Source organism: Microtus ochrogaster, linkage group LG9 (assembly GCF_000317375.1).
Source record: "Microtus ochrogaster isolate Prairie Vole_2 linkage group LG9, MicOch1.0, whole genome shotgun sequence".
Taxonomy (NCBI): domain Eukaryota; kingdom Metazoa; phylum Chordata; class Mammalia; order Rodentia; family Cricetidae; genus Microtus; species Microtus ochrogaster.
The window spans coordinates 27,679,266-27,692,436 of NC_022034.1; the positions used below are offsets into that span (position 1 = coordinate 27,679,266).

At 45.8% G+C, this 13,171-nt stretch overlaps 1 protein-coding gene across 6 annotated transcripts in view; it reads right to left on the reverse strand.

Annotated features, from left to right (window-relative positions):
* The window catches only part of Armc2 (armadillo repeat containing 2), a 113,791-nt gene that overhangs the window by 59,145 nt on the left and 41,475 nt on the right, over positions 1 to 13,171 (reverse strand). For all 6 annotated transcript variants that reach the window (XM_026787381.1, XM_026787383.1, XM_005363573.3 and 3 more), the window contains exons 7-10: positions 11,036 to 11,134; positions 7,137 to 7,312; positions 2,037 to 2,139; positions 400 to 620 (exon numbers count right to left, since the gene is read on the reverse strand). In XM_026787381.1, the coding sequence (XP_026643182.1) occupies positions 400 to 620; positions 2,037 to 2,139; positions 7,137 to 7,312; positions 11,036 to 11,134 (599 nt within the window). The remainder of the gene's footprint in view (positions 1 to 399; positions 621 to 2,036; positions 2,140 to 7,136; positions 7,313 to 11,035; positions 11,135 to 13,171) is intronic.

The window sequence follows — 13,171 nt, forward strand, 5'->3', positions numbered from 1 at the left end:
CTCCGCTGACCTCCTCGGCCTTCTCCGCTGACCTCCTCGGCCTTCTCCGCTGACCTCCTCCTCGGCCTTCCCCACTGACCTCCTCCTCGGCCTTCCCCACTGACCTCCTCCTCGGCCTTCTCTACTGACCTCCTCGGCCTTCTCCACTGACCTCCTCGGCCTTCTCCACTGACCTCCTCGGCCTTCTCCACTGACCTCCTCAGCCTTCCCCACTGACCTCCTCCTCGGCCTTCTCCACTGACCTCCCTGGCATCGTCTCAGCAGGGCACATACTGACTGGCCAGTGGTCACCACGCTGGATCTCTGAGACCCTGGATCCCCTCCTGCTACAGATTCTTCTCAACTGCTCCTTTAAGCTATCACCGTTTGCACCTCTAACCTCTTCAGATAAACCCTTACCTGGACTAATAAGTTGCCCCAGTTGGGCAGGCATGCACCGTACTTCATGTCCTCATTGGTTTGCTTTATCAGCGTCGTCAATATTTCCACTGCACCTTTGCCGACCATCTCAGCGAGGAACCCTGGACTCCCGGAAATGAACTTCAGAGCCCCCATGCAGTATAAGAAGGCTTCGGGGTTACTTTGCAGGTCTTCGGCCCTCAGCACCTCCAATAATGACTCTGCCAAAGAGACAAATTTCTATGAACATCTAAAGACAACAGCAAAGTAGATGTTGGCACACAGTTTGTAAAATATATTTATCAGAAGCTACATGCAGATGCTCCCTGCTCCTCCTCTAACAGCGAAGTCTCAACTATGTCAAAACTTCACACTAGCCAGGAGAGCAGAAGGAGAGGCTGTTCATATGCAAACAAGAAAGCCTTCTTTTATCTAAACGCCATTCCTTGGTTCTTAGTAATATTTACCAGGGCTTATTTTTAAGTGACAAAAATGCCAAGTTATTGTCTAATACCAGTAACAAAGGCAATCAAAGAATTAAATGTCAACAGATCGCGAGAAGGCACTTGTTGCTTCTCCTAATGGGACACGGATTTCATGGGAACTTTAACAGCAGTCTGTTACTGAAAGAATCTTTTGGGTGTAGTGCTCACCCCTTCCCAGAGGTTTAAGAATGCCTCTCTCCCTAAGCATGGTGACAACATCTGTGCTATGCTTGGAGTGAGACAATGTCTCTGTAAACAAACAAACAGGCTGAAGCTCATGGTAGGCAGAGGGCTCACAAGCTTTGTTCTAAATTCGATTCCCACTACTGTTCCAAATAAACAAACAAAGAAACCTTAACAACAAAACCCCGCTGACTGGCCCAGATTCCAGCTGATTTGAGCAAGGTCAGATGGAGACAATGTGTTCAAGTGTAAGAATGCCAAAGGGAACATTAGATTCTGTGTTCTGATCTGTAACTCCCAGTTAAGCCATCTGATGTTGGACATTCTTTCTCTCAACCTTGGTTTTGTCCCTGTGTGCTGAGCTCTTTGTCCCTTGTTACCCAAGAAAGGACTACATTGCTTTCCACAGCTGCCTCTTCTGCGGGAACAGAACAGCTCCTCCAGGCTTCTCATCACGGTAACTCTGTCTACTTAATTATTTAGGGACACGGGAATTGGGCATCGTTAGCTAGGCTGTGAACGTAGGTAAAATGTCTGTTGCTCCACAGTGAACCACGTCCACACCAGCATTCTGTAAAAGTCACAACCATCTTTCCAATCCCCGCCCCCCGCTTATTTCTATTATATCAAGAGACTAGAATTTGTGATTATGTCAAAAACTTTTAGGTGTGTTCACTGTAACAGTAAACTCCAGACCTAGGAAATGACTTTTTTTTACACAGTATTTCCTCAAGTCATACAACATCCCCAGACACATCGAAGGAGGAAAACCAAAACCCAGTCTGTCACCCTAGACTCTAAATGCTGCTTTAAAGCCAGCGTGGGAAGCAGAGAAAGACAGCCACCACACCTCTGCATTTCCCTAGAAACCCAAATGTCTCGCTACCCTTCTCTCTCCTTTCCCGCTATGGACTTGGCATCTGCGCTCGGGTGCAGCGTCCTCGCCTCAGAGCGCTGAACGAGACTCACCCAGGATGTTGTCAGTCTGCATCAGGGCGTCGTTCTCCTCGCTCCTGCTGATCTTAAATACCAGTTTGCAGACATTCAGGAGGTTCTTTCTGCTCACTTTAAGCTGCAGGGAAAGAACACGCTTGCATTTCTAGGGCAGAGGTAGAGGCAGGCTCAACACAGCCAAAACCTCCACACTCAGCGCAGGGAGAGGGTTTGGGACCTAAGAAATGATCCAGGGAAGAACCTAGGAGAGTTGGGGCCATGTTGTGTCAGCTATAATATCTAACGCGGTTCCAGAAACATGAACTCTTTAATAACAAGAGTTTGTTTCTCACTGTGAAACATTTCGCACTGATATGTAAACGATTAGATGTTTTTTAAAGAGTGTGTCAGTCAACAGAGAAAGATTTAGAACACAACAGTGAAGGATGAAGGGTACCAAAGTCAAGATTAAACTGATCTAGAATAACATCCATTGAGGAGCAAGGAAAAGGAAACAGAGGAAACCGAGGTGTGCTCGGCCATTTGCATTTCAAAGAATTCAAACCGATACTTTGGATTAGACTGTGCTGTGCTTATTCGTAAGGCTATTTCTGGAATTCTCTGAGGTAATCATTGTTTGAAGCTGAAATTACTCTCTAAACAGCACAACAAAACTAAGTCAATTAAACACAAGGCACTTTCCAAGTGTGCTTTCTTTTATAAAAACAGAGTGGCTAGCAGAACCAAGGTCTACACTAGCCACACTTTTACCTAAAATGTAAAGAATGGCCAGAAATGGGGACAGTCTAACAAACTGTGAAGGGATAAAACTATTAAATTAAGTAAGCACTCCATAAAAGATTACTACTGATGTTCTCTTTGTTTTTGCTTTGCTGAGGCAGGGTCTCACTGTGTAGGCCAGGATGGCCTTGAATTTACAAAGATTCACTTGCACTGCTTCCTGACTGCTGGCATTAAAGACATGTGCCACCAGGCCCACACAATACTCTTTTATTATCATTATTATTATCATCATTATTATTATATTGTTTATTTGTGTGTATGTAGGTGTGTGATAGTGTGTTTGTGTGTGTGTGAGAGAGAGAGACAGAGACAGAGAAAGAAAGAGAGAGAGTGTGTGTGTGTAGAAGCCAGAAGACAACTTGTAGAAGTTGGATCCTCGTTCTCTCACGTGGATTCTGAGGCTCAAACCCAACCTATCAGGCTTAAAAAAAAACTTTAATTTCTGGGTCAGGTATGGTGTGCCCTCCACAGCGGTGTGAAAGACTGTCTGTAGGAATGGGGTCCTCTGAACAAATAAAGACTCAGTATGCAACCGATGGCACAAGGGTCATTGTTTTCCTATTTAAAAAGTTATCTCTAAAATTTTTATTGAGTTTTCAGTTCATTTTAAAAAGATAATAGAGTATGCCCGAGTTATGTGTTAGATCCACAATTGCGCTGAGCACTGTTCATGGTTTGAGCTGCTCCCTAAGGGAGACAGCGCTGGACCTGCTGTCTGTGGCTGGTGAGGCAGAAGGAGGTGAAGGGAGGTGGAGAGAGTTGGAGGGAGGCGGAGGGAGGTGGAGGGAGGCGGAGGGAAGCGGAGGGAGGCACACAGATGAGCATCCTCACCTCCTGCTTCTGCTCTGGGCTTGGGCACAGTGATCTGAGAACCTGCCCATCAGGTATCACCCCTGCTCTGCAGACCCACCGAGTGTTGGGGGACCACCAAGTCCCACCCCCAACAGCACTCCGGTCAGAACCCACATGCTAACCAGTTGTCAGAGCATTCACAGGACATAGTAAAGATTCCTTCCCCGCTCAGAAAGAAAACAGAGACGGGAACTTCAAAACTAAGACAGTGATTACAACACGGCTTTATACCCCAGCAAATGAGCTGAGGCAAACAGAAACCTCTTCCCACATCTGGGCCAGGGCAGATGTGCTGGCAGACTCCACTGGAAGGCTGAAATCTCTGACCAGCTCATCTTCCTAGTGTGGTCAGGTAGGCTGCGCTCTACACTGGGCAAAATGCCCCAAGAAATGAATCAAATGCAGCTCTCACCCTGTCTTCCAGCTTCCTTTTGCAGTAAAAAGGAGGAAGGAACAAAAACAAAATCAACCAACAAAAAACCAAGTATCACCAGTGAGGAGCACTGTGGCCAGCACTGCAGAGGTCAGAGGTGCTGGCTGAGGCCCTTTCTCCTCCTTAGGGTTCAGTAATGGATCCTGGGGGTCTGGCTGCTGTTCCCAGGGCTATGCTGAATTCCTGGGGTGCAGGGTTTCTAGGTAGGGTAGTTTTCTTCTTAAATTAAAAATGATGCTTTTGTTTTGCTTTCCTTTAACTTAAGAAGTTTGAAATAATTTCTGTTCTTCCCACTATATCTAATCCCAAATAACAAATCAGGCATTTCTTTCTGATTCTTATCCCTCTGCAAAGGGTGCTAGAGTTTTTTATACTTCCAGAATATAGTTGCACTCCTACTGAATATGTTTGTGTTCTTTGAACACTTATTACAAACTGATATATTTTCATAAGAGATTTTAAAAACAGGGGTTAAACTTAAAATGGCTGCCTGGCAGATCTCTATTGAGCCAAATAATTCAAGAAATTGGAACAACTCACATGCTTATTGCACGTTTTTAAATAAATACTGTTAAATGTTCGAACTGTAACATCAAACTGGTGGGCAAAAAAGTAACCGCAAGAGGAAATCCAGTGTAGAACTTGGGGCTCTGCATATCTTTAGCCTTTGTTCATTTTCCTCCATAGTTCTTAGGATACGGTGTCTTGAGAATATACAGAACTATATCCTAAAGCCTCGTCCCAACTGATCACCCCTGGGATGTTACAGGAGATCCCAGCAGCCAATAGGAAATTGCATAGCATTGCTTTGACGCTCCCTTCTGACCTGGTGGCTCTATCGTGGGTAAGAAGGCACCAGCCTGGCACTAGAGGGGATGGCTCAGTGGTTACGAATACTGGCTGCTTTTGTGGAGGTTCAGTTCCCAGCACTCACATGATGGCTCCCAACCACCAGTAACTGCAGTTCCAGGGAATCTGATGCCCTCTTCTGGCCTCCACGGGACAAGGCACATACATGCACACATGCAGGGGCAACACTCAGAAACATAAAATAATTAAAAGAAGAAAGCGGCACCAACCCACTTAACGCTGCATCAGAACTTAACGGCACCTAGATTCTTTGCGGCATGCAGCATTGTTTAACCTACTTAAGTTTTATTCACTTAACATCCAGTTCATAAGGCCTAATTCAGTTAAACTGTGATACACACACACACACACACACACATGCACACATACACACACGTACACACACATATACACATACACACATACACACATACATACACACATATACACACACATACACATATACACACACATACACATATACACACACATACACACATACATACACACACATACATACACACACATACACACACATATACACATACACACATACACACATACATACACACACATACACATACACACATATACACTCACATACACACATACACACATATACACACATACATACACAGATACACACATATACACACATACACACACATACACACATATACACACACATACACACACATACACACATATACACACATACACACATACATACACACACATACACATATACACACACATACACACATATACACACACATACACACATACATACACACACATATACACATACACACACATACACACATACATACACACACATACACACATATACACTCACATACACACATACACACATATACACACATACATACACACATACACACACATACACACATACATACACACACATACACACACATACATACACACACATACACACATACACACACATACACACACATACACACATACATACACACACATACACACACATACACACACACACACACACACACACACCTGATTTGCCCAACATCACCAATAACAGTGCTAACATTTTCGCTGCAAACATGAATAATTCTGGGGTTCATTCTGTCTCCTCTTTTCTTTCTTCCTTTTTACCCCTTTTTTTGGTAAATTACAAAACAAACATCTAAAATCCAGGTGAAAGGTAAAGCCAGTCCCTGAGTGCTGGCAACCTGGATCCTCCCTGGGACAGCTCCCTCCTCAGAGCCCTAGAATGGAAATTCTCTTTCAAGGGCACATGCGCTGAGTCACGCATTCCTACCTCTGAGGTGAGAACGGATAGCCTATGACAGCTCAGTAAGGGTGTAGTCCCTACCCAAAATTACACAGAAAACGTGGCTGAATATTCTGCATATGAAAGACTCCACTATCAAGATGAACGGACATGCTCACTACACTATTAGGACACTGGGCTTTCCCTCCACTCAGTCCGTTTTCCCATCTTCCTCTGCACCACTGACAGGTGAACAGGGGCATTTTCTGTTGTTATCCATTTGTTGTTGATGCTTTCTTAGAACATTCCAGGACAGCTATGGCTTATCTTTTGGTTCTGACACTTGTGGCCATGACAACACAGCTACCTATCAGGCTGTGCGTTGGTCAGAGCTGTCACGGGCTTTTATTTGGTCTTGGCCTTTCCTCCAAACACTTTGCAGAGAATTTCTATGGCCACCCAGGGACCTTCCTGTGACCACATGCAGCTGGTTTCCTCTTTCACACTGGTTCACAAAGCACCTGGCCTTTGCCTTTATTTTAAATCATGAGACAATGCTGGGCTTCCAGCAGAAACCACAGGGCAAAAACAACAGCCTGCACTGTCCCGAACTGCCTGATCTAGTTGTTTGAACAATTGGACTGGAAATGTTTGCTGTTGTAAATTTTTTTCCCTCTCTTGACTTTCCTTTTCTCTATCTTCCTTTAAAAGTAAATTCTAGGCACAGTGCGGATGCAAGCTTGTTGGGATCGTCCCTATGTGCTCGGCTTTATTCCTAAGGAATCACTTTTTCGCCGGTTCTGGGGTTTGAGTTTACTGTCTTAATTGTGTCTAAATAGACACAATGCATTTTCATCATTTTGCAATATGTTACAAACACAACATCTGGCAGAGCACCGATGGGATGCAGTCTGCTAGAACAAGAGAAAGACAAACTTACTGCTAGGATGAGTTTTGCAAGTTTAAGGCTGAGCGGGTCTGAGCCAGCATCCACTAGCTTATACAGCGTCTTCAGCAGGACACTTCTTCCCCTGAACCTCTTTCCCAGCAAGCGCCCTTCCTCCAAGGTGTGATGGAGCTGCGTGCAAGCAGCACACATTGCTTCAACGTCGTCTTCTGTCAGAGCAAAGAGAATGCGTTCTCAGATATGCCGGACACACATCCCCTAGACATCTCCAGGTTCCCAGAAGCCAGTCTCCTTCCTCCTCTCACTCCCGCCTACGTGACCGTTTTCATCTCTCCGCTCCATCCCCTACGTTAACGTAGTTACTCAACAGTCACTTGGCTTATCTAGAACAAGCGCCTTCCAAAGCCTCTCTTTGGCCTCCTTCCAAAGTGCCCGCCACCTGGACTTTCTTCGGTCTCACTGAGGCAAGCCATTTGCATTCCTGCCTCCACTTCTTCAAACGAGTTGCTTGACTCCAAAGGAATAAATACTGCCCTGCAGGGCTAATGATTTCTCACCTGTGAATAGGTAGGTGTGTTGTGCTACACACAGATAGATGCTGTAAGTGTGCCTGATGGGCACCCCTGCATGGCAGAGCAAGAATAACATGTACAACTTCACTTCAAACGAGCTTGCCTCCTAATATATCTGTTGATAACAAACAACGATATATTCCTTTCAAAATGACTGTCGTCTCGGGGAAGAGATGTAATGGCATCCACCATTAGCATCAAAGATGGGACTTTTAAAAAGATGTTAGTTAGAAAAGAGGGAGAGGAGAACATTTGGTTTTGGAGCTGCAATTCTGAAGGCAGTGATTTTTGAGAGCAGTTTAACCAGGAAAGAAACCCCGCGCTGGAAGGGAGCACAAGAGGAAAGAAAAGAACTTAAGGTATAGCATATTCTGTTGGGAAGTATGGCCTCTGATAGACCCCATCATAAAACTTAAAAGTGGGAAGCCGATCTTAAATAAATACCATAATGTGAGCTCAGACGCTGACATGGAGGAAGTGTGCACCAGCAAGAGGAAGTGACTCAGGCCATTTTTAGCCCTTTTCAACAATAACATCTAAGAAAAAAAAAAAAGCTTATACCTCAATAGCCGAGTACCCCGCAAAGCCTCTAGGGCATGCTCTTGACTAGAGAGCCGGTGGGAAATGACCTAGCCCAAGCTGAGACACAGAGGGACCTGGGCTCTGCTGTGGGAAGCACCTCTGTTGTATTGCTGCGTTTCTCTCCTCTGGCTGGCTGCCTCCTCACTAGCCGGGGCTTTGAGCTGCTCTCAGCTGCCTGGGCTCTACTCAAGGCTGTTGTAGCTTACAAAGGAATTGGGAAGAAAGGCTCAAGGGTCAGAGTTCCAGCTACTGCTCAAGTAAGCTGCGTCGCACAGTCAACTGGCTGTAATAGTTCTAAAAGACACCTGGAGTACTGCACTCCACAGGCTGAGGCAGGAGGATGGCCAAGTTCAAGGTCAGCCTGGGCCATTTACAGAGCGTGTTTCAAGAAGCCAAAGCAAAACAAAACAGAAAGGCACGAGGCCTCAGAAGATGTTTCTAGGAGCTGTAGCTGGTTAAGAGTTTCCAGGTGAGACAGTAACAGGGTCACCAAGTAACTTTGCCTCCCAAGTCACTGCTTAACCACAAAGGGAAGTCCAGCAGCTACACAGAGCCGGAGCCCAGCAGACACCACCTGACCCAAATGATCAAAATTCACATTTCCAGTAAGGGAAAGGTCAGCACATGGGCCTCCTGCCATGGTACACAAGGAAGATGCAGCGAAAGTGTATGGCTATTCCTGCCCCAAAGGCCCGAGCTGGGTCTCAGCATGAGAAAAGAGGAGGAAAACGGATGGGTGGGATGTTCTCTATAATAAATGGCCGCGTTTTCTCACTTGTCTCAGGATCCTGAAAGGGCTGTAACTGGTGACTGAAACATATGATCCTAGGGCTTTCTTTTCTAGAGAGGAAATCATGGGACAATAAGCAGCATGCAGGAAGATGTGTATGGTGTCGGACGGTCACTGCCAGATGTGGATAAGAACACCCTGCTTCTAGGCAGGATTTGTAAGGTGTTGTATGGACAGATGTGGAAGAGAACACCCTGCTTCTAGGCAGGATTTGTAAGGTGTTGTATGGACAGATGTGGAAGAGAACACCCTGCTTCTAGGCGGGATTTGTAATATGTTGTATGGTCAGATGTGGAAGGGAACACCCTGCTTCTAGGCGGGATTTGTAAGGTGTCATATGTATGGTCAGATGAGCATGAGAACACCCTGCTTCTAGGCAGGATTTGTAAGGTGCTGTATGGTCAGATGTGGAAGAGAACACCCTGATTCTAACACTAACAGACCCAAAATGGAAGGCGGAAGTAGCTAAGATTTGGGGTTCGTTGTTTTTATTTTGTTTCAGCTTGAGACAAAGTCTCATTATGTAGTGGAGGCTGACCCTGAAAATGTTAGCAATGTGTTCTCAAAAAGTTCTAGAAAGAAAAAAGAAAAAACCAGGGTGACTAGGGGCAGAGAAAGAGGAACACAGGGAGAGGCCGTAAGGCAGTGCGGAGTGCCAGTACTGGGGAATATGGGAGAGGGCAGACGGGAGTTTTAATTCTTTTATTAACTATTTTAACTAATCTATTAACCACTAACCACTTAGCGAATTAAAGGAACCACACAGTGTCAGGGAAACTGGACTTCATGATGCTTGCTGGTTTTAGATTTGTCTAGGGACAAACATGTGATGTTTCTTTGCTTTACTTGCGGGTTCTGTTTTTGACACAGGCTCTTGCTGTGGAGCCCAGGCTGAAATCCAGCTATGAAGCACAGCTTCCCAGAGGCCTGCCATCTCACACCCTAAATCTCAGCAAGGTCCTGAGTTTGCTCGATTGTAACTGGTGGGCAGAGCGCTGGGTGTCTACTGACGACCCCACTGAGGGAAGATCTGCCCTCCAGGCAGGCCTGCAACCTGAAAGCCTCTGATGGGGTTTCCAACCCTCCTCACTTGATCTGCACTCCTTTCCTCAAGCAACGGCCCAGACTTCACAGGCCAGGCTAACAGGAAGGTGGAAATAGCAACTCTAGTGGGGAAATGCTGTTACGTTCACCCCCCCCCCCAAGATTTGGAATGGCAAAGGGCTCTGGAGGTGATATGGCTTAATTCATCTTTTATTACAGAGTTTACATGTAGCACCAAATACCTGCTGATAGCACCGAGACCAGAAACCTGCCCAGAGAACCCACCCATGGAGAGCACAGCCTAGCCAGAACCACCGTGCACACGGTACTAAGCATGGGCATTGCTCTGTGGCTCTGACCAAGAATCCAGAGGATTCTGGGTCACCTTTCTAAATGGAATTCTGAAAAAGTCGGGCAGCATCCTCTCGGCAGCTCCCCATAACCTCCCAGGAATGCCTCACTGTGGCCCTCTGGAGTGCTGGACAGGACACATCCCAGGCCACTTCTTGAGCTGTGTGAGTGGCCTCCCTGACAGAGGGACTTAGCCTCAGGAGTAGAATCAACAAAACCACGCGCACAGCTCTTGCTGTCCAGGTTGTGTGGCCCACTCAGTTCAAGAGATCTGCTTTTCCTGACCTTCTAGAATGCGACAGTCTCCCTGTCGCAAACACAGACAGCGCTTCTTCAGGGAGAGGAGATGCATGACCTGCGCAACTGGGGGGTTTTGGAAGCTGGCTCTCCCAGAATATTCCGAGGATAGTTTTACTCACTAACAATTTGGTTTGCATAGTATTTACTATACAGATTTACAGGGCAAGCAAATACACAGCATGTTCTCAACATAGCCACAGAAACAATCGTCAAAGTGCACTGAAAAGATCAGGGCGATGGGGAGTAGCAAGTAAATGCAAAGTTTTGCTTTAAAACAAGAACTGTTGTTTTACCCTTTTCTAATTTACGCAGAATCGGTTCGATCCGTGTTTTCCAAAAGACTTCATCTACTTCTATTTCTGTCTCCTGTTCCTGTAAGCTGGTTCTTGAGGCTGCAAAGGAATCCGGAGAAGGAAAGAGCATTGTGAAAAGGGACTCGTGACAGGGCACAATCAGAGGCCGCTCTTCTGCATCGCTGAGATGAATTAAGAACAGAATCAAATCTCACTTCACCCTAAGCCCCAACTCTAAGGGGAAGCGTGGGTCTTCTCATCAAAGTACACAAAGAAAACTCGAATGAGTTAATTCATAAAAACAGAACTGACAAGTAGGATTAGAATACTTCATAGAGCAGAATGCTTTGTGCAGGCTGCTGGCCACAGGAAAGCAAACTGGCTTAAGTTACTTTTTACTTAAAAATTTCCCTCTGTAACATAGACAGCTACATACACATATATGTATATATACACATGCATACAGACAGACAGACAGACAGGCAGACAGACATAAAGACTAAAAGCTGAACCCACTTTATAAAAATCTTAGCCCTTTGGGAACAGACCCTATAGAGGAAGTACCACCAATGCTATGCTTTCCCCGGGGTAGGGGAGATGCCTTGTTCCCCACCCCAGCTCTATTATTGGCCTGTACGGTGACCTTTGTCTATCTAGCTTTGACTCTTCCCAAGCCCGTTTCCTCATCAGCAAAGGGGAGAATATTTTCTTTAGGATTATAAAAGCTGAATGTCACAACAGAGGCAAAACTCCGCCTGAGTGCCACACATCAGGCGACAGTGAAGCTCTGTGAACTTCCTTTCCCTGGCTAAACAAATGGGTGACAGCTGATGTGTGTCACCTCTGTGCCACCAAGTGCTGCACAAACTCTAGGGGGCAGTGCTGCCCCCTGACTGCATCCTGGACGCAGAAGAGGGACTATTATGGGATGTCCCCCCCACCTCTTCTGAAACAAGGTCTCACTCTGTCCTGGATCTATGTAGCCCAAGCCACAGGAGTGGTTCTCCTGCCGTGGGCTCCCAGGATCACAGGTGTGAGCTGGCACACCCAGCTGAGGCTGCTGTTTGGTTGTGTTTTACTTCTGAAGATGGAAAAAGAGGAATCCAGGTAGAAGCTAAATCACCCTCCTAAGGTCATACAACGCCTCTGCTCTTACCACTCAGCTCCACTGCAAACCAACAGATTAAAAGGCAACAATGTATGAAAGAGAATTGGCAGAGAAAGTGGCAAATCAGGATTCACCTTGTACAGGCAGTATCTCAAGTCACCAACCAAAGAGCTGGAGGGGCACGGCTACACGGAGGCCTTCCCCAGCCTCCTCCTCTAACGTCTGCCTCCTGCGCCCCTAACCTGGCACCAGAAAAATCTATACGAGCTGTTGGAAATCATAAAAGCAATCAGAAGATTCTGTACACACAACCATCTTTATTTATTTACGATTTTTACAATTCTTCATTTATTTACTGCATCTTCCTCTGGACTTCAGCACTTACATATAGGCATACCCATACACAGATACAAACATAAACACAGAAATAAAAGTAAGTCTTAAAATAAAAGAAAACCACTGAACTCTTCTCAACCGCCTGTATAGAGCATAGAAAACTCTGTGGATAACCCACAGTAGCTTGCGTTTAAATTTTAATTTGAATTAAGCAGTGTTTGAAATGAATCTTCAAGCCACCAAACAGGAAACCCACACACACAAGCACTGATATTTCCCAGGAAAGCAGGGAAGCTGTACAAATAACTCCTGCCTTCCAGGGCCCATGCCCCACCCCTTCCAGTGCATTCTGGGAATGTCTACTCTCTGCTGCAAGTGTGCTGGCTTTTTTTTTTTTAAATCAAACCTTGCTCATGTCGGGGTAGGCTGGGCAAGCTGAGCATGGGAAAACCCTGGAGAACCAAAGCAAACGGGGAATTCTTGACAACTAGATGGTGGTTAAATGGTAAAGATACAATGTAGTCAAAGCAGGAAGACTTTGGCTAAGCTATCCAACCCATAAGCAAGACTTTATAAAGCAAAACTGAATTGTCGTTAGGGGCCAGGTGTGGGGCAGGATTCAGAAAAGCCTGAAATTCAGAAAGGGAGCAGTGTTCACAACAGGCTCTTCTTTGAGCAGTCCCTAGAGCTCC